General features: G+C 38.3%; 1 protein-coding gene across 1 annotated transcript in view; it reads right to left on the bottom strand.

Annotated features, from left to right (window-relative positions):
* Window positions 1-20,327: 20,327 nt before the first annotated feature.
* Window positions 20,328-23,507, bottom strand: part of snx10b (sorting nexin 10b) — a 9,606-nt gene continuing 6,426 nt past the window's right edge. Inside the window, exon 6 of the mRNA XM_062063029.1 lies at window positions 20,328-21,091. Coding sequence (XP_061919013.1) covers window positions 20,989-21,091 — 103 coding nt within the window. The 3' untranslated portion in view covers window positions 20,328-20,988. The remainder of the gene's footprint in view (window positions 21,092-23,507) is intronic.

Genomic DNA, 23,507 nt, shown 5'->3' with positions numbered 1-23,507 from the left:
TTCTGTTGTGTTTATGTTGTGTTACGGTGCAGATGTTCTCCCGAAATGTGTTTGTCATTCTTGTTTGGTGTGGGTTCACAGTGTGGCGCATATTAGTAACAGTGTTAAAGTTGTTTTATACGGCCTCCCTCAGTGTGACATGTATGGCTGTTGACTAAGTATGCCTTGCAGTCACCTACGTGTGTAGGGCAGAGCCCGCATACAACATGTGACTGGCCGGCACCAGATAGTGTAGTTTAAAAGCGGACGCTAAAGGCAGTGCCATCATGGCAAGAGATTTGCGGGAGAGGCACTGAAATTCGGAAGTCTCCCGGAAAAATCGTGAGGGTCAGCAAGTATGCAGCTGAGCCGCATCAGAGTGATCAAAGAGCCGCATGCGGCTCCGGAGCTGCGGGTTGCCGACCCCTGCCCAGGAGGAGTTGGACGAAGTGGCTGGGGAGAGGGAAGTCTGGGCTTCTCTGCTTAGGCTGCTGCCTCTGCGACCCGACTTCGAATAGGCAGAAGAAGATGGATGGATGGATGGATCAAATGTGTATATATTTCTTAGGGGTGCTCAAAAAAATCTATTAAAATCCAAATCATGATTCTTATTCAACCCAATTCTAAATCGATTCATAACTTTCAAAAATCAGTTATATAAAAAAAGTGTACACTTTATTTCAGGAGTCCCCAAACTACGGCCCGCCAGCGTCCAAAATCAGGCCCACGGGAAGTCCCAAGTATAAAAGAAATAAAAAATAAAATATATATATGTACCGGTATATATATTATTTTTTTCTGTCTTTTCTTATCCACTTTGTACCGCTTGCTACTCACGGTGTCTCCTAGCCGCTCAGGCAAATCATATTGTCTAAAAATGCATTTTCTCATCGATAACGTGACATCATCGCGCGTTCGGAAAGTGCGCTATATATATCTAATATATATACATATATATATATCTAATATATATATCAAATATATATTTATATATCTAATATATATCTAATATACTGTGTATGTATGTATGTATGTATGTATATATATATATATATATATATATATACATATATACATATACATACATACATATATATATATATATATATATATATATATATATACATATACATACATACATATATATATATATATATATATATATATATATATATATATATATATATATATATATATATATATATATATATATATATATATATATACACATACATACAGCCCGGCCCCCGGCCAAATTGTTTTAACCCAATGCGGCCCCCGAGTCAAAAAGTTTGGGGACCCCTGCTTTATTTGTTTATTTTTAAATTAATTAATTAATGTTTTTTTTAGGCCATCTATGCGCTTACTTTTGACGTGTACGGCATATGTCCACAGGCAAGAAAATATTTTGTAACCTGTAACTTTCTTTAAAAAAGTTGTTACAATTATTTTTAATCCAAACAATATATTGTGAGAATCAGATTGAATCGAGAATCGTGTTAAATCGCGAATCAATTCTGAATTGTATAGTCACCCCAAGATGTTCAATTCAACATAGTTTTTGCAGTTTTACCGAGTAGAGCAAAGCACAACCAATACTCAGTGGAAAAGTGATATGAGAAGTAAGAAGGATGGAGTGTAGTTAAAATAACTTGAAAAGAGGCTTTTTTATGCTCTTCTGGAATATTTAAATGTTTCAATATTTCAATGTTCCTTTCCAGAAGTCTTGTTTGGCGTTGGCCATCTTGGTACAGTACAAACATCAAGGAATGTGACTCAGGCCCATTAAGTTGCCATTACTGATAATTGTGTAAATTTAAGGTAGTCTTTAGGTCATGTGTGTGTTACATGAAGAGCAGGTGTGTAATGGCAGTAATTTGTGGCCATGCAGACGGTGGCATGATGAATGTGCTTTGGCCAAGACAAGCTGAGCTGGCCAGTGGATCTACTGCAGAGTAAGGAGAATTTAGGCTCGCCATAAAAGATTTCTCCTTGCCTCTTATTTCACCCGGACATTTTTATGTTTTTTTTATTTTCTACCTCATTGCAGCCGTGAGCTGCTTGCTGATTTACACATGCTGGCAGCCGAGTGCCGAGGCCTCCTGAGACGATGCCCTCTAACACCTTCATTCTCCCCTCGCCTTTCTGCAGCCTCGCTCGTCCTCTCGCTGTCTCAACATTTACTGAAGTGGGTCCGACCCAAGAGCTCCACCTCTATACTCGTTCCTCATCTCTAACAAGACATTAGCCAAGGGGGGGTGTTATTCACAGAAGAGGGGACGTCCCCCTGTGTCAAGACACGAATAAGGATGAATAGAAGCCGTCGCAGACACTGATGCTATTTTACAATGCTCATGTTTCATAGCGCGGCTTCAAGTGCTGTTTGCACCTTTTATTGCACTGGGAATGCTGAAAGATGAGATTAACGCTAATGCAATTCTTTTTATTTTCACAGTTCTTCTTTTCTATTCTTATAGACAATACATGAGACAGACAAATTAGTTTGGACCTAAGAAATTAATTAAGGTCCCTAATGGTAGGGCTCGTAACCTATTACACATGTACATGGAATTAGCCTGCTGCTACCTATAAACACAAATAAGGCATTTCTTTATTTTGTTTTGTTGTTTCAGTCACAACAAAACAAATCCATGCCCCCCAAATTCACAAATGTTTGTCAGACGTACAATAATTATCATATTTGTACGATAATTCCCCCTCTCTTGGATATACAAACTCTGGAAAAAATGATGGAATCACCAGACTTGGAAGATGTTCATTTAATTGTTTGATTTTGCAGAACGAAGCAGACGCAAAACTATAATCTATTTAAAATGGCAACTTTTTGGCTTGACGAAACACTACAATAAATCAAAAAAATTAATTGTGGTAGTCAGTAACAGTATCATTTTTAGATCAAGGAGAGCAAACAATGTATGGAATGACTCAATTTTAGGAATGTGACGGTATAAAAACCTTACGGTACAATACTATCACGGTATTAAGACCACGGTATGATATTATTGTGGTATATGTCAAAAAAAACACATTAAAATGCTTTAGTGTGTAAAATGAAGTGCCAGGAATGTTTACAATATATACACTTACTGTAATTGAACACAAATATAATGCTTAAATGTTTTGATTATATTTTTTACGACAAACATGTATTTTTAAGTTCAAAGAATTGTGCAGAAACATCTACTGTTTCAAGCAAATATTAAAAAAAAAAAAAAACAGCTTAGTGTCTAGAAAGAGACAATGTAAACATCAAGTGTAAAACAATAATGTTCACTTTAGTGTCTTTCAACTTTTCCTGCCTGAGAAGCAGTGTCCTCCGCAGTGGACTTGTTTTATATCAGTTTGGAAAATGCTGTTTCTCAGAAAAGTTAGTTAACAATTTAACTTTTAATAATGTAAATACCTCACAAACTGATGTATGGCTTCGCTGGCTTCAAATATCTTTTCTGGGACCAGTGACAGTCTATGAGGTGTTGACTTGTCCAGAGTGTGCGCTGCCTTCCGCCCGAGTCCAGCTGGATAGGCTCCAGCCCCCTCGCAACATCGAGAGAGACAAGCGGTAGAAAATGGAGGGATGGATTGAGGATTTATCAAGTACTTTTTCAGTTTACTCCTATTTTCCGCGGTGTGCCATTTTTTTGGGTGATTTCGTGACGTGACCAGCTGACTCTGTGTTGCCTTGGAATCGCTCAAAAAGAAAGCGCTTTGCTTTGCAGAATGCAAACTTTCTTAATTCCGCCAAATAAGTTATTTTTTCGCCAGGGTTTGTTTGTGTGTTTGTTAGCAACATAACTCAAACAGTTAGGAATACATTTTAATGACATTTTTCAGGAAATGTCCAAAAAAATACAACTTATGGAATCATTTCCAAGGTTAATACCGGCATCTGATTCAATCTGTTTAGTCTGCAGTTAGAAAGGCGTGTTGACACCTTGAAGGTGGGTTGACATAAACCATGGCTCCAACACGAGAGATGCCAATTGAACCAAAGGAGAGTATGATCAAACTTTTTTAAGAAGATAAATCATCTCGCAATGTGTCTAAAATGCGAACCATGTGGGAAGCATACTGATAGGCCAAAGAAAACATCAACGCGTCAACACCAATAACTTCATCGGCATTGGGCAAGATGACGATGCTGGAACTTTTGTTTGGTTTGATTGTTTTTATATTGGTTTTATATTTATTTTTCGTTTTTATTCAGTCATTGGTGGAGCTAAGGATAATATTTGAATATTGTTTTTAATATTGTTGTGCAGCACTTTGGAAACATGTTTGTTGTTTAAATGTGCTATATAAATAAAGTGGATCGGATTGGTTCTGTTCCAATGTGATTTATAAAGACGACTGCCTGAAGAAAACATGCACGTTTCCACAGTCATTGATGATATGGGCTACATGTCAGGTAATGGCACTTGGGAGATGGCTGCCATTACATCTTCAATAAATGCGCAAGTTTACTTTGACATTTTGGACACGTCCCTTATTACTACAATCGAAAGGTTGTTTGAGGATCATGACATCAATTTTAAGATTAGGTTAGGTTAGGTCGAATGTGAACTTGTTTTGCAGCCAGCAAGAGCCGGACATCCATTAAAACATACAGAAAAAAGGAAAATCAAACATGCAATACAAAGACCTACCACATAACATGACAAACATTAGTAAGATTATAAAATTGTACATGTACCGTATTTTTCAGACTATAAGGCGCACTTAAAATCCTTTCATTTTCTCAAACATCGACGGTGCCCCTTGTGACCCGGTGCGCCTAATATACGGAATAATTCCGGTTGTGCTTACTGACCTTGAAGCAATTTTATTTGGTACATGGTGTAATAAGTGTGACTAGTAGATGGTAGTCACACATAAGAGATACGTGCAGACTGCAGTATGACGCTGGTAAGCAACACAAAAACTTTAAATGTTCCATTAAAAATATAGAACATTACACACGGCGCTCAAAATTCTTTCAAAAATGTTTTTGTACGACTTTAAAGCATACGCATTACGACTACGACTATATTATGGTGTGTGTGTGTGTATAAGGACCGCAAAACGGCATCCATTAGCGGACATTATCTGCCGTTTTGTTTTGCAATATTATGCACTTTTCTTACTTTCTAGTACCTGCTGATCTGTTTTTGGGATCTGCATAAGTTCCAGATTGATCAAACGTTCTCACTTGTTAAGTTAAGAGACTGCAAGCTGTTATAAAAGCTAGAGGTGATGCAAGTACTGTGTTGTAGTGTTTGTCTTTTATGGGTACTCCGGCTTCCTCCCACCTCCAAAGACATGCACCTGGGGATAGGTTGATTGGCAACACTAAATTGTCCCTGGTGTGTGAATGTGAGTATGAATGTTGTCTCTGTGTTGGCCCTGGGATGAGGTGGCGACTTGTCCAGGGTGTACCCCGCCTTCCGCCCGAATGCAGCTGAGATAGGCTCCAGCACCCCCGCGACCCCAAAAGGGACAAGCGGTAGAAAATGGATGGATGGATGGGTTTCATAATTTTTTCCTCTGATTTGTGTGATTCCATATTTTTTTTACCCTGCTTGATCTAAAAATTAATCTGTTACTGACTACCACAATGTATTTTCTTAATTTCTTTTAGTGTTTCTTAGAGGAAGAAAGTTGCCATTTAAAATTACTATAGTTTTGTGTCATGTCTGTTATCTGCTTTTTTTCTACAAAATACAATACAAAGAGATACTGAATGAACATCCTCTGAAGATTCCATCATTTTTTCCAGGTAATTCCAGAATAATAGTGTAATTGGACCTTTTCAATACAAATATGCAAACACATACCGGATACGTTTTACGCTGCGCTGCACCGATGTTGTGCATTGTGTAATGCGCCACCTTACAGCCAGGTGGGGGCGCTGTTCTGTCAGTGGCAGTGTTTAGTTAGCATAAGTCCTACTGTACATGTATGTGGTAGTGTTTTGCTGCAGCAGATAATAAAATAATAAATATAACACTTTTTGTTCCTCGAAATACGATAATTTTAGGTCCCTGGTATAATAATTGGTATCGTTTAGGGCTCCAATATCTGTATCGTATTGGAAGTAAAAAAGGTGTATCACGACACTCCTAAATTATTTACTGTTTTTACAGACTGACTGACGAATCAAATGATTCCCTCATACCAAAATCGACAATTTTACATCCGTAGAAATAACTACAGTAGATACATAAGTGCGCTGCATAGCAGAGGTGACTTTCCATCCATCCATCCATTTTCTACCGCTTGTCCCTCTTGGGGTTGCGGGGCTGGCTGGAGCCTATCTCAGCTGCATCCGGGCGGAAGGCGGGGTACACCCTAGGGAAGTCGCCACCTCATCACAGGGCCAACACAGAGACAAAATTCACACACTAGGGCCTATTTACCCATCCATCCATCCATCCATCCATCCATCCATCCATCTTCTTCCGCTTATCCGAGGTCGGGTCGCGGGGGCAGCAACCTAACAAAGGGAAGCCCAGACTTCCCTCTCCCCAGCCATTTCGTCCAGCTCCTCCCGGGGGATCCCGAGGCATTCCCAGGCCAGCCGGGAGACATAGTTTTCCTAACGTGTCCTGGGTCTTCCCCGTGGCCTCCTACCGGTCGGCCGTGCCCGAAACACCTTCCTAGGGAGGCGTTCGGGTGGCATCCTGACCAGATGCCCAAATCACCTCATCTGGCTCCTCTCGATGTGGAGGAGCAGCGGCTTTAGTTTGAGCTCCTCCCGGATGACAGAGCTTCTCACCCTATCTCTAAGGGAGAGCCCCGCCACCTGGCGTAGGAAGCTCATTTTGGCCGCTTGTACCCGTGATCTTGTCCTTTCGGTCATGACCCAAAGCTCATGACCATAGGTGAGGATGGGAACGTAGATCGACCAGTAAATTGAGAGCTTTGCCTTCCGGCTCAGCTCCTTCTTCACCACAACGGATCGATACAGCGTCCGGATTACTGAAGACACCGCACCGATCCGCCTGTCGACCTCACGATCCACTCTTCCCTCACTCGTGAACAAGACTCCGAGGTACTTGAGCTCCTCCACTTGGGGCAAGATCTCCTCCCCAACCCGGAGATGGCACTTCACCCTTTTCCGGTCGAGAACCATGGACTCGGACTTGGAGGTGCTGATTCCCATCCAAGCCGCTTCACACTCGGCTGCGAACCGATCCAGTGAGAGCTGAAAATCTTGGCCAGATGAAGCCTTCAGGACCAAATCATCTGCAAAAAGCAGAGACCTAATCCTGCAGCCACCAAACCAGATCCCCTCAACGCCCTGACTGTGCGTAGAAATTCTATCCATAAAAGTTATGAACAGAATCGGTGACAAAGGGCAGCCTTGGCGGAGTCCAACCCTCACTGGAAACAGGTCTGATTGATATACAGTACATAATAAATCAGAACTTGTCTATTTCTCAATCGATTTTCCAGCTTTTCTTTTTTATTATCAACAAAAAAACGTGCACATTTTATTTTATTGCAAAAACCCCTTATAAAACCCTATAAAGATTATTACCAGTGTCCTTGTTCCAACCGTTGTATGACCTTATTTACACTTATTGCAAACATATGCAGCACAGTGTGCCGGCATTCCTTTTGTCCAGTGGCGTGCGGTGAGGTTAATGTCTGGTGAGGCACTGCATCATCACGGTCAGATTTACAAACATATGAACTCTAAATAGTATCTTATTCACCATGTGATTGGCAGCAGTTAACGGGTTATGTTTAAAAGCTCATACCAGCATTCTTTACACAACTGTAGCACACAAAAAAGCACATTTAATTAAAAAAACATTATTATGGTCTTACCTTTCTTGCTGGACATCCACACAGCCAGCCTTTGCGTGTGTACCACGCCGTTTGAAAAGAACGGGTCTTCTGCCCCGAAGTCAAAAGCAAACCTTTTAGCTCCGGCGTTGGTCTACCTTTAATTATTACCTCCTGCTTCGATTGAAAGTCCAGTTTAGAAAACTGTTTTATTTTACATATGTAATCCTCCATGTTTTTAATAAAAGTCCAGGCGAGAGGAAATAAACAATCGCTGCACTAATTGACTTGTAAACTTTTTTTCCTTTTTTTTTTTCTTCTTCTGCGGCCGAGGAATGATCTGTGGGATCACTACCGCCCTCTACCACCAGGAGGCCGGATTACTGCGAGCCTCGACCAGTACGTCTTTTGCAGCAGTTTTATGAATGCTCAGCACAAGAAATACGTTACACACATACAGTTGTTGACAAAATACACTGTACATTATATACCTCAGCTAACTAAACTATGCCATAGTTTAGTTAGCTGATATAATTCATATAGCAATACGGTCTCACTGCACAGCAGCTCAGCAGTTAGCCGAGTCATTGTGCACAATCCATGTTGAGGCACAAATCAGTGACGTGCCTCAACCGTCTCTTCTCAGTATTTGAACGGCAAATGTGAAAATAAAAATAAAAATAATCCAAAACTGGTGAAGTTAAATGGAAAATAACTTTAGTATAATCACTGGATACATATAACAATTTAATTATTTTTTTTTTCTTTTTACATTTTTTTTCTTTCCATGATGGCAGGTGAGGCCCTGCCTCTAGTGACTGCACGCCACTGCTTTTGTCTATGTTTCCGTGCCGTCTCCACAAATGGAATACTTTGTTACTTTGCCCTTACTAGCTTAGGCTCGCCGTAGGAACGCAGCTTAAAGTGGTGTGACGTATCTAGTTAAAGTAAAAACCTCGACTTACGAACCCCTCTGTTTGTGAACTTTTGGATTTGCGAACCTTTAGATCACGTCAAATATGCCTCTGTGTGCGAACCGTGTCTGTGTTCAATTACTTCATTCATTCGTGTGCCGCTGGCAGCCTTTTTGTTCTTGCTGTATTAAAGAGACTGAGAAACTACAGCAAGTTTTAATTGGGATGTGAACAGACTTTTCGGGAAAAGATACCAAAGCGGGCCTATTTCACAGTGGAGTAGAAGACTGCCTCTTGTTCAGTGGTGCCTCTTCCAAGCACACACACACACACCCAGGCCTGGCCCTAACCAATCTGGCGCCCTAGGCAAGATTTTAGGTGGCGCCCCCAAACATCGGCAGTGAAGTGTATATACTCACAAGAAACTGAATAGCTTTGTCTTTGACCTTTTTTTTTACTTAAAGAAAGCAAATTAACATATTATATGAGAATGTTATGTTATGATTATCTTTAACCGAATCACAGCAGTGCTCAAATAAAAAAACATGTGATATTGCTTAATTAACATTAATGATGTGCACTTTAACAACTAGGCTTACAACTATACCTAATATATAAAGGGGTGGAAAAGTGACTATTGCCTGCAGGGCAAACATTAGCTAACCAGAAGGCAATAACAATGTAAACAAAAAACACCTGCTTAAAAGATCTAATACAAATGTCCCTGAGGAATGTAAGGTGGGAGTACTGTAATTACCTAACGTTACATTATTATTTTCCATAACAATTTAGCCCCCTCCACAATATTAACCCGACGTTAAAACAGAACTAGCTATTTATTGATTAGCAATTGCAGAATCATGTAACATTAGCTTAATGCTAAAAAGCCAGGTTACTATCACATTCTGTAACAGACAAATAATTTCATGTAGGCTAACGTTACCTACCTGCTACCTCTGTCTTTTTCTCCTTTCTCCTCCTCTTCTTTTCTCTTTTTTCTTCCCTGGGCACCTGACAGTTTTGGCCGTTTTGACATCTTGTGTTGACTTTTTTATGTGGTGACGTCCAAAAAGAGTCATGATACGGGAAGGGAGGGGGCGTAATGTTGTAACAAATAATATTTCTATTAAATAGGCTTTACTTTGCATTTTAATTAGCGTGGGATTATTTTTTGTATTTAGAAATAATAGTACCAACTTATTATTTTTTTTTTTTTCTCCAACATTTGTGGCACTGGCGTGGCGCCCCCTGATGGACGGCGCCCTTAGCATTTGCCTATACGGCCTATGCCACGGGCCGGCCCTGCACACACCCCAACCCCTCCTGTCTGCTCGTTTCACTCCTCTCGTGAGAAGCAGCTCATGAGAGGACCTTTGCAGATAATAAGTTTACTTTTTAAAATGTTTATTATTGTAGTCATATGGTTGGTAATAGGGTTGTCCAGATACCATTATTTTGGTATCGGAACCAAAATAAGGGGAACACACAAATGTAGTTATTGGCTTAAGTTTAACAAAAAATATTACGATACATTAAACAAATGTTTCTTATTGCACTCAAAGAACAATTTTAGACTGTTAAAATACAAATTATAAGGCAATAAACACATTGGTCATTCTTATTGCACTCAAAAAGCAATTTACAATTGTACGTATTACATACAGCCTGCCATAATCTAGGATTAGGTTAGACTAGAAGAGAAAGCTTTATTGATATTGTATTAAATGCTTCATAATTTATGGTTGCCACTCTTGGTCAGTGCTTGGTCAGACAAATACAATCATTAGTAAATACTAAAAACAATACTTTGGTTGAAACTACACAGATGAAACATGTAGCAGGTAAAACACACATTGTTAAAAATAAAGCAACAATTGTAGGAATTTGTTATAAAATTCAATCATTTCACTTACATTAGTTTATGCCACGTGTGCGGTTTTGACTGCGCTAATAATTGGCAACAAACCAGTCTACGTATCTGTATGTGCACCGCAGGGGAGCTGGTTAACTACATTACCTTTAAACGCCTTGTGCAGGTGTGGATGATTGTTTTTTAAACGTTGATGTTAGTTTGAACTAAAGATTGTAATACTTTATTCCATCTTTGGCAAGGCATGTTTTAAAACAGCTTCCGTGTTTAAAGTGTAACCTTTTTCTTGAGTTTTAAAGCCCAAATGCCTCCATATTGCGCTCCATGCACCCTTTGTATTAACCACTAGAAATAAAAAAATGTTGATATTCTACCTCTCCCGCTGCTTTTGCTTGTTTCCGCTTGGTGTGCGCCTTTTGAAACACTCCCATGCGCCACGGCACTGTACATCACCGGTATTTCTTAAAGGCAGTATAGTATTGTTTTGAATTCATTAGTACCGCGGTACTTTAAAAGTACCGGTATACCTTACAACCCTAGCTGGTAAAGTTAAGGATTTTTGTGATTTCTGATTGTTTGTGAGGGCACCAAAAGGGACTTCTGTGCGTGCACACGTGTTGACAGAGCAGCGCATACAGGACAGTTTAGCTTGTTGTTGTTGTTATAGCTTGTTTATAAAGAGCTAGTTGATCCATCACCCCCTTGTTGTGTTTGTTTGAGATACAGTACTGCATAGTACTTTATTTGGTGTTCAAAGTGTATGGACTTTACTCGAGGCTGGAACCCATTATTCATGTTTACATTGTATTTTTTGAAGAAATTTGCTTCACATTTTTTAACCTTGTTCAAGAACCAATTTACTTTATTATTGGCGGTTCCACTGTGTGTCGGTGGGTATATTCCTGTCACCTTTCCATACGTACATCAGAAGTGTACAAACTTTTCCCCGTGAGGGCCGCATACTGAAAAATGGAAGGATTCGGAGGCTACTTTGATTCATTTTGTACGTTAAAGATACTGAAACCAAAACAACGCAGGTTAATTAATGTATGCATAACTATTTGTACAAAACCTCCACATATCTTAGCCTATAAATGACACCGCAAATGTGTATATTTCTAATCTACCCCACTTGAGATATTTAATTTGTTCTTACTATTATTATTTATTAATACAATTATTATTCTGCCAAATGAAAGCTTTTTGAAAACATACCATATCTGACAAGAAAAATGTGTGCACGTTTATCATGACATGATGCATGGAAATATATAATGTTAAGTTAAAGTTAAAGTACCAATGATTGTCACACACACATAAGGTGTGGCGAAATTATTCTCTGCATCTGACCCATCACCCTTGATCACCCCCTGAGAGGTGAGGGGAGCAGTGAACAGCAGCCGTGGCCACGCTCGGGAATAATTTTTGGTGATTTAACCCCCAATTCCAACCCTTGATGCTGAGTGCCAAGCAGGGAGGTAATGGGTCTCATATTTATAGTCTTTGGTATGACTCGGCCGGGATTTGAACTCACGACCTACCGATCTATAATATACAGTAAGACACACAGGACATCGGCCACTTGGGTTTTCAGCTCCCATTTTGGGAGGACTTGTTTTTTTGTCAGTTTAATCCGAGCCGTGTTTATTATGTCTGTAGAGTGTGTCGTGGGTAAAAAAAAAAACGAGCTGTGGGCCGCACACTGACCACAGCTGCCTTACATAATCCCCCATCAACCACGAAGTTCAACAAACACAAAGGAGACACTTTAATAAGCCCTTTTTTTCTATTTCTTCCAATTCCGACAAATTGGAAGTTGCTGGCAGTCTTCAAAGTACCCCAAAGCTTCCACAAATGATTGGAGGATGCGGGAAGAACTGTGGACACTCTTGTGATGTGGATAACATCGGACTGTCTGTCCCGCAGGATGAATTTGAGAATCAGTCATAGACAATTTTCAGTGAAAAGCAAATTTTATTTTCACTCGCATACAAAGCATTCTAACTTGGATTGTTTCCCTGGCTTCAAGACTCGTGTGTCCATGAGAGACAAGAAGGGAGTTTGTTGTGTCTTCGCCGCACAGTCCTTCGGGAGAGTCTTGAAGCCAGGGAATCAATCCAAGTTAGAATGTTTTGTATGCGAGTGAAAATAACATTTGCTTTTCACTCTAAATTGTCTATGACAGATCCTCAAAATTCAACCTGTTGTTGTTGACTTTGGACTGACTGGCAAGAACACCAAGGCCGTGGAATAGAGACACGCGGCAGGCTTACACACACACACATGCATCCACAAAAAATATACGCCACACACACATACCCCAACCCCTATCCAACGCCCTTGACGCAAATCCCTTAGGGGTGATGGACAGCGCCTGAAGAGCTGCAGGCTGCCACCGTAGCCCCCGCTCCCTCCCCTCTGTTGCTAGTCTCGAGATGTATGTTGTAATATCAATCAATCAATGTTTATTTATATAGCCCTAAATCACAAATGTCTCAAAGGGCTGCACAAGCCACTACGACATCCTCTGTTCAGAGCCCACATAAGGGCAAGGAAAAACTCAAAACCCAGTGGGACGTTGATGTGAATGACTATGACAAACCTTGGAGAGGACCGCAGATGTATGTACAGTATATGTGCTTTGCTTTGGAGGTTTTTCCCCACTCCAGACTGGGCCCCTTTAGGAGCCCAGTCTAGACTATATTTTTTTACACATCCTCCCCCAGCTTTTACCTTTTTCCCATTTTTTACCGGGCGCCTTGTGGCGACCCATGAGCGTTCCTGTTCTGTAACCCTGTACACTGTTTGTGTTGTCTAATCTTGAACGGGTTTGTGCTGAAAACAAAGACCTACCTACCTACCTATTTTAGAGAACTAAATGTGTTTCTTTGAGTTGCAATAAATGGGTGCACCTTCCCCAGAATGAAAATGGTAGAGTCCTGTCTGTCTATTCATATAGTGCCATAACCAGGACGTAGCTTTCTAACTAATAGACAGACGGACAAACAAGCACACTTCTCAATGTTTACTCTTTTAGGGGAGTTTGTTTACACTTGTTCCAGATAAAGTCACTTTTAAACTTGTTTCTTACCTCAGAATCAACAACAATGGTGTAGTACTGTAATTTACATCACCCTCCAAGAGCTAGCATACGAACAAACGTACAATTCAACGCAAATTGCAGTATGATATACGTTTACTTTTGTTCTATTTACATTATTTTGTTCTAAGGCTGTCTAAATGATGAGAGGTGACGAAAACTAAAGTTTAACAATTTATTCTACAAAAACAGGAGTAAGTGCCAACAATAGAAATACCAGCGCTGATAGAGTGAACCAAGCTATCTAAAGATTGAAGCAGTCTCCCAAATGGTTGCCCGTCTCTCATGCTTTTGTCCACCGAAGTTGCACAGCCTTGGCAGGAACTGAAACCGAAAGTTAACTTGACGTGTGTGTGTGTGCCGAGTATAAGTAATCCTCCTTCACTCCTTCTCCGGGCTGGTACCTCTTCTTCTGGGTATTTGCAAGGATAGAAACACAGAGTGCATTCAAGTTATGTTCCTGGACTTAATCTACTGCACATGGGACTAGATCTCATGTACAGTTCACACTCTCCAAAGGTGGGAAAATATGCATCTAATGGTTCGCAGTTCCACTTTTGGTGTGATAACCTTCATGTTCCTGCAAAAGATTCCAGTTTGAGTCTAATAAAGTAGCATAATAACTTTTTGTCCAGTTTCCCGACTAAAGACGTCGCTACACATTGCTAGCTGGCACGCGACATTAATTTCTATCTCTGCGGGCTGCCTTGTCTTGCGGATTTTGCCGCCCGGTGCAAGTCAAAGGTCAGTTTTGGAATAAAAATCGAGATAGCGTGAAAAATACTGCGAGAGGAGGAGAGTATAATTAACAATTTAATTAATCTGAGACTTCCACACCATTTAGCTTGCTCCCCTGGTCTGTCCCGCTTGAATGGGATCGTGTCGGCGGATAACAAAGCAACACAGCCTGGGCCATTATCGTTTGGGCCGCTATAGTTCCGTCACTCTCGTCTGCTATCAATCGGCACATATCGACTGTTTTCCGCTGAGTTCCAGTCACCGAGATTTAATATGGCAATTCTTGCTCCAACTTCTATGGCTACTAATGGATTCTGTATAATGTGGCACTTAAAATGCATGAGCAGCCACTGATTTATCTGTAATTTGCCTCCAGTCGAGCGCATCTCCCTCAGCACTTCCATTTGTTCTTGGAGATTGTTTCCGAGTTTGAACACACAACATAAAACGTGTGTTGGCCTTGATAAGCGACAAATGACAGACTTGAGGTTTAAGCAGCAAGCCCTAGGAGATGCGCTGTCCGTCTCTGAGGCAGATGGACACGCCCCCTAAGGTTCCATTCTCCTTTGTTTTTGTCTTTGCTGTCAAACCACGTTAATTACAGTTTACAGAGCTGCAGGGATAGAAGAGTGTTTTTTATATCCTGTTTGAATAGTTGTAGCCAGCAGCGGTGACATTGAGCTCCTTACTCCCTTTGACCCTTGAGCAAGGAGCTGTTAGCGGATCGATGTGATGGGTCTAAAGGTGTCTGTGTTGTCATGGCAGCGGGCTAGGCCACCTCTGCTCAAGGTTAACAGCCGACGGGGCCGCGGTCGGAGACCATTAAAGGAAGCGTTCGATGCAGCCGGACAGGTCAGACTGACACCGGCAATGTTTGAATCGGGTGGACTTTAAGTAAAGAAACAAGCTTTTAATGCTGCTGAGATTTATAGGCCATCCCTGCGCTATATGTGCTGCACTGTAGAGTCATCTTTGGGTGATTTACTTAACCTAACCTTACACTATGTTTTTAATTGCTGGTGACAAAGTGCAATGTGTGAAAGAAACCATAATGCATTAGCACAGCCATCTTTTAGGAATCTATGGCCCTTTAACTGCCATGAAATTCCTATCAGAAACAATAACCTTTATTACTGTTGTGCTTTTATCATGATTTCTGTTCATCATAAACATTTTATGCAGGCTACAAGATACTGACTTGCTGGTAAAGGCAAACAAAAAATAATGTCAAACTCGTATAGTTTATTGTTTAGAAAATATTATTTTTGCTTTATTTAAGTCCTATGCTTATTAATATTATATTAACGATTGTATATTTGGTTATCTAACGTCTGTAATAGTTTTAAATTGCATAGGTAATTTTCATTTACATTTATAATATTTTGTACGGTATGTATTGCAACTGTTTGTCAGTATTTATAAATGATGAGCAATGAATCTAGTTTGCATAATGGGAGGTCTAATGAACACCATGTGCCTACTTTTGTGTTTTTATGTTTTTGTCTAAAACTTGGAGAGGGGAATAAAGCTTAAGATTAAAAATAATACTAGACACACAAACACATGCACATTAATATATGCTTGCTCTATGTTACACATGTATATATTATGCAATGTATATGTATACATATTTTTATAATATACATATAAACAAAATACATATATGATAATTCATACAATATGTAATGGCCAGTTGATATTAGTGATATATGATTATATAACCGTGACAACTATAACAAAATATAGTTATATACATACACATATGCTTGCTCTATGTCTATTATTACTACTATGTATATTATCATGTTTTATATATACATACATTTGTTTATCAATAAAATACATATATGATACATAATTGCTCATTGATATTAATGATATAACATAAGGACAATTATAGTTATATACATATGTTTGTTGTACATTACACATGTATATATTTTATTATCATATGTTACATATAATTTTTTGTATAATGCATATCTTTGATATATATATATATATTATAATTCATAATAAACAATTGTATAATATAGTAATTGTAGTTATACATATACATACATGTTATAATACATATCTGTAAAATACATATATAACAGCTAGTTATTAATTACATGATAATTATTTAAATATGATGTAATTTAATATAGTTATATACATACATATGTGTGTGCTCTATGATACACATGTATATATTATCATGTATATTATAATGGGTAATATACATAATACAAATATTTTATGATATATATCTATAAAATACAAATATTAGTACGTAAATTGCTAGTTATTATTAATATCCATCCATCTTCTTTCGCTTATCTGAGGTTGGGTCGCGGGGGCAGCAGCCTAAGCATACACATATTCAATATTCAATTAATAAACACAAATTGTCAAATGCCTAACCTCGAGCAAGCTCACTTGGAAGGAAAAATAATATTGTTTTATTATTGTACCAATGCAATGTACACATTGAATTAGACCAGCATATCTGACAGAAAGAGTCCTTATCATAAGAGTATAAAATGACATCAATATAAAATCTGTGTGGCTACTCTTTCCTTCACATACAATAGATAAGCATGGGTACTAGGGGTGTGGGAAAAAATCGATTCAAATTCGAATCGCGATTCTCACATTGTGCGATTCAGAATCGATTCTCTTTTTTTTTTTTAAATCGATTTTTTAATTTTTAATTTATTTTTTAAATTTTTATTAATCAATACAACAAAACAATACCCAGCAATACCATAACAATGCAATCCAATTCCAAAACCAAACCCGACCCAGCAACACTCAGAACTGCAATAAACAGAGCAATTGAGAGGAGACACAAACACGACACAGAACAAACCAAAAGTAGTGAAACAAAAATTAATATTATCATCAACAGTATCAATATTAGTTACAATTTCAACATAGCAGTGATTAAAAATCCCTAATTGACATTATCATTAGACATTTAGACTGCCCACTGCTCCCCTCACCTCCCAGGGGGTGATCAAGGGGATGGGTCAAATGCAGAGGACAAATTTCACCACACCTAGTGTGTGTGTGACAATCATTGGTACTTGAACTTTAACTTTAACTATTTATAAAAAATTAAAAAAATTAACAATAGTGTCACAGTGGTTTACACTTGCATCGCATCTCATAAGCTTGACAACACACTGTGTCCAATATTTTCACAAAGATAAAATAAGTCATATTTTTGGTTCATTTAATAGTTAAAACAAATGTACATTATTGCAATCAGTTGATAAAACATTGTCCTTTACAATTATAAAAGCTTTTTACAAAAATCTACTACTCTGCTTGCATGTCAGCAGACCGGGGTAGATCCTGCTGAAATCCTATGTATTGAATGAATAGAGAATCCTTATGAATCGGAAAAATATCGTTTTGGAATCGAGAATCGCGTTGAATCGGAAAAAAAATCGATTTTGAATCGAATCGTGACCCCAAGAATCGATATTGAATCGAATCGTGGGGCACCCAAAGATTCGCAGCCCTAATGGGTACACCCACACACCCTTGGCCCCATTTGAGTTTTGGGGTGACGACCCCTCTCTGCCCACTCGCCACTTCCTTCATGTCTCTGCATGCCTGCTTGGAAGGCATAATGAGCTCATCTGTTTAGCTGCACACATATTGTGTTTGGTGGCCATTACCTCTGCATGAGCACCTGCAAGCACTCACTGGCATCCAATGCATGGAGAGGAGGTTAGGGCCGCTTCATGCAAATGTTAGGGAAGACAGGTAGCTAGAGGAGTCTTGTCACAGCAGCTATGGAACAATGCGGGCCTGTCTTGACCCATAGGGACCTCAGCAGGACCTGGGACCAGGTAAGGGTGCCTGACGAGCGGCCATGTCCAGGGTGTACCCCGCCTTCCGCCCGAATGCAGCTGGGATAGGCTCCAGCACCCTCGCGACTCCGAGAGGGACAAGCGGTAGGGAATAGATGGGATGGATGGATAAACACAGACACTCATGGCATGTGTATGGACATAGACCAGATGGGTGTTACAACACTGCCACCCTCTGGCTACCACCATACATTACAGCAGGGGTGTCCAAACCTTTTCCAACAAGGGACGCTGCATTTAGAAACATTGAAGAAAGTGGGGTTTGGTATATTTTGTGCATTAAAGATGCCAAACCAGAGGCGCCCAAACTTCATAGCTCCATGGGTCAAAGTGAAAATGTCAACGGGCCGCGTGCCAAAAACAGCGTTTTTAAGTGTCAAACACAAATAGCCTAAATGTCAATAATAAAGTAAAATTTAAAGTGTAAATAAGAGTGGTATATATAGTTAGCCTGGCAAACATGCCATCAATGATTGTGTGAGCCTTAAAGGTGTCTCAACACAATTTTTTCACCTCCGATTTGTCTTGTCCAATATTTTGGTACCGGTACCAAAATGTATTTCGATACATTTTTAAACTTTTTCCTAAATAAAGGGCACCACAAAAAATGACATTGGCTTTATTTTAACAGAAAGTCTTACGGTACATTAAACATATGTTTCTTATTGCAAGTTTGTCCTTAAATAAAATAGTGAACATACTAGTAGTAAGTAAACAAACAAAGGCTCCTAATTAGTCTGCTGACATATGCAGTAACATATTGTGTCATTTATCATTCTATTATTTTGTCAACATTATTAAGGACAAGTGGTAGAAAATGAATTGATAATCTACTTATTCTCTTTTAACATGTTCTATCTACACTTCTGTTAAAATGTAATAATCACTTATTCTTCTGTTATTTGGATGATACCACATATTTGGGTATGAATCTGATACCAAGTAGTTACAGGATCATACATTGGTCATATTGAAAGTCCTCATGTGTCCAGAAACATATTTCCTGAGTTTATAAACATAATATAAACTTTAAAAAAACGAAAAAAGATTTTGTGATGCTAAAAAATATAGATGTAATCATAGTAGTGTCGACTAGATACGCTCCTGTACTTAGTATCATTACAGTGGATGTCAGGTGTAGATCCACCAATTGTGTTTGTTTGTTCGTCATTAGCGGTGACGCCGGTGAGCTACGGTGTGTAGTGAAGCATGTTTAGCTATTCCTCGTCCTGCAGGGATGATACTTGTAAGAAACTTACTTTATTTGTCGCCATGGAGGCGAGGATTAGTGATTTAGAAGTAGCTAAAAAACTGCCGACTGCGGATGGACTTTAGCCGCTAGCTAGCTAGCCATGTTTTTAAGCACCTCTTCCTGAGGGCGTTTCAGTGTTATAACTTCACCTTTATTGTTAGTTTTTAAACCAAAATGCGTCCTTTCTCCTTTTTCTGTCTACACACTGTGTCTGTTTGTAAGTACTCTGTGATTGTGCGCTGCCGAACATGCTCCTCTGCTCGTAAACCAGCAATGACACGACGTGATGACGACGGGGGCGTGGGACCGGTACTTTTTGGAGACGGTATAGTACTAGGGATGTCCGATAATGGCTTTTTGCCGATATCCGATATTCCAATATTGTCCAACTCTTTAATTACCGATACCGATATATACAGTCGTGGAATTAACACATTATTATGCCTAATTTGGACAACCAGGTATGGTAAAGATAAAGTCTTTTTTTTTTTTATTTATAAAATAAAATAAGATAAATAAATTAAAAACATTTTCTTGAATGAAAAAGAAAGTAAAACAATATAAAAACAGTTGCATAGAAACTAGTAATTAATGAAATTGAGTAAAATTAACTGTTAAAGGTTAGTACTATTAGTGGACCAGCGGCACGCACAATCATGTGTGCTTACGGACTGTATCCCTTGCAGACTGTATTGATATATATTGATATATAATGTAGGAACCAGAATATTAATAACAGAAAGAAACAACCCTTTTGTGTGAATGAGTGTAAATGGGGGAGGGAGTTTTTTTGGGTTGGTGCACTAATTGTAAGTGTGTCTTGTGTTTTTTATGTTGATTTAATTAAAAAAAAACAAAAAAAAAACGATACCGATAATAAAAAAAACCATACTGATCATTTCCAATATTACATTTTAAAGCATTTATCGGCCGATAATATCGGCAGGCCGATATTATCGGACATCACTATATAGTACCGAATAGGATTCATAAGTATCGCGGTACTATACTAATACCGGTATATACCGTACAACCCAACTTCCGATACAATACTAATATTAGAGCCTTAAGTGTTGGTAGGTATTAAAAACACTAAACTATCATTAACCGTTTGGAATGGACTTACGCTGTCTTTAAGTTGAAGTGGGGTATTGTTTTTGTTGCCAGTTGTGGCTACAATAATTAATTACGTTTAACTCATGATGCAGATGTGGACACTTTTGTTACTTTCTAATACGCTTCTGCCTAAAAAGTAATATGCAACTGTAATGATTTGATACTTGTTTTAGACTGCATTATTGTTCAATTGAAGACACTTACAGAAAATCAACACATTACACGTACAGTATTTGCAGACACTGATCAGTATTATGTTATTTACACAAGAATACCAACATTACCATTTACCAAAAAAAACAGGGTAACAGTTATTGTTTCCTAATTACATACAGTATATATTTCCACAAGTGACGAGGACGATGTCATGGAGAAACTGATGAAGGGCAGACGCTTCGCTCCTGCTTGGTTTCCATGAGATCTGATGATGCTTTGTTTATCTGGCCTTCTACATCTCTGCACTCTGAGCTGGACACATAAACAGAAAAGACTACTGTAGATTTATGTTCTGTAGATAGATGTTGTTCCAGTAATGGCAAAGAGGAGACATATGTTCTCTTTATCCATACATCTCTTATCTGTCCAGGCTGCTCAGTACAATAAGTTAATAATCATAAAGCACGGACAGACCTTACGAGTTGTGTTTATTGTAAATATGACGACAGCGACCTAATGAGATAACATTAAAACCTGCACACAGTGACTTCCTGTTCAGTGCAAGGTAAGTTTCAAGATAAAAGCATGGCAATCTTGTAGATTCTATCTAACAAAATGCAACCACTGAACGGGAAGAAGAAAGATTTGCGAATGTATAAAAGTTTTATTGTCATTGAAATTGATCTCAGCGCTCTGTTAGACATGGGTGCCGAAGTTGTGACATTTATAGGTGCCGACCGTTAGTAGTAACAGGTACTGATTCGATACCTTTGTGTACACTCTGCACTTACTCAAGCACTTAGCGGGCAAACCAGGACAGTCATAGTGGACTAATCCAAACTGCCTCAAAATAATGTTACCATGTCGACAAAGCAAGCATGCCTGAAAGAAAAATCTAAAAAGTAATACTGCACTTTAGCTCGATGCTAATTTACATTGGATATGCCATATATTAGCATAATAATTTTACATGCCGGTTTTTTTACCCCTCTAAATTTAGTAAATACAATTAAAATGCGCGTTACAATCAAACAGCTGGTGTGTAATAAGTATAATACTTTGCTCAGGTAAGGTTGCATTTAATGATTTTTCCATACTACAAGAATAAACACTTTGTAGGACTCAAACAAAAGACAAGACTGATACATTCAAATTAATGGCAAAGACTACTTCCTGATTACGGCAACACACGAGGACAAAGTATTAAAGATGAGAATCTTTGGGCACCTCATGATTCGATTCGGATTCTTAGGATGACGATTCCATTCAGAATTAATTCCGGTTCAACGCGATTCTCTGAATATATTATTTGGTATATGACTTCAATTATAAATGATAATAAAAGGGTTACAGGTTACAAAAGCTCCTCTTGGCTGCTGACGTACAACTTATACGCACAGTATATCAAAATTGTATTTACAAAAATCACAATGTTGATCAAGCTAATAAAAGAAAATACAGCAACCCTAATTACAACCCAATTTCAGCTTTATTATACTTAAGATAGACATTTACAAAGCAATTGAGAAAACATACTAATACAATTCTTATTAAATACAAAACAAAAAAAAGAAACAAAAAAAATGATATAAGGAAAAATAATAATATTAATGTCAATAATAGTTTTTAATCCATAAAATGTATACTTTAAAATTAAATAAAAATGCAGGGACAAAATATACACAGTACAGGCCAAAAGTTTGGACACACCTTTTCATTCATTGCGTTCTCTTTATTTTCATGACTATTTACATTGTAGATTGTCACTGAAGGCATCAAAACTATGACTGAACACATGTGGAGTTATGTACTTAACATAAAAAGGTGAAATAACTGAAAACATGGTTTATATTCTAGTTTCTTCAAAATAGCCACCCTTTGCTCTGATTACTGCTTTGCACACTCTTGGCATTCTCTCGATGAGCTTCAAGAGGTAGTCACCTGAAATGGTTTTCACTTCACAGGTGTCATAGTTTTGATGCCTTCAGTGACAATCTACAATGTAAATAGTCATGAAAATAAAGAAAATGCATTGAAATGAGAAGGTGTGTCCAAACTTTTGGCCTGTACTGTATGTATATATATATATATGTATATATGTGTGTATATATATATATATATATATATATATATATATATTATATATATATATATATATATATATATATATATATATATATATATATACTTGTAAAAAAATGTATATCGATTTTCGAGAATTCTGAATTGGGATGTGAATCTATTTTTAGGAGCACCGCTACAAAATAATATGTTTTATTGTCCTCTATTCTTCTTATATTTCTGTAAAAGTATAAACAATGGCTAGATTTGGTTTCCATTTTCATTACGTCGAAAACGACATCAGTCAATCAGTCCGAGGGGCATCAACATAAGCGGGTTCCACTGTATTAGCATTGTTTTAACTTCTTTTACACTGATATGACTGGTGAAAAGTTGGTTTGTGTCTTCAAACATTGCTTGTACAGTTTGTTTAAAAAGGTTTTATGATAGAAATAGTTTGTTTTTGGAACACAAATTCTTCTTTTGTTATTTCCTGTGGGAAACACATTGTCAATTCAAAGAAATGCAAGGTTGTTTAAAACTAGACATTGGACTTTATCTTATTGCGTCATTGAGGTCACAAAAATCCCCAGATAGGAGAAGTGGAAATATTTCAACTTGAAGTGGAAAACAAGTGTGTACATGTGGCGTGTAGCCAAAGTACTGT

The sequence above is a fragment of the Entelurus aequoreus genome, linkage group LG11, assembly GCF_033978785.1.
Source record: "Entelurus aequoreus isolate RoL-2023_Sb linkage group LG11, RoL_Eaeq_v1.1, whole genome shotgun sequence".
NCBI lineage: Eukaryota > Metazoa > Chordata > Actinopteri > Syngnathiformes > Syngnathidae > Entelurus > Entelurus aequoreus.
This window is presented reverse-complemented; position numbering and strand designations above follow the sequence as displayed.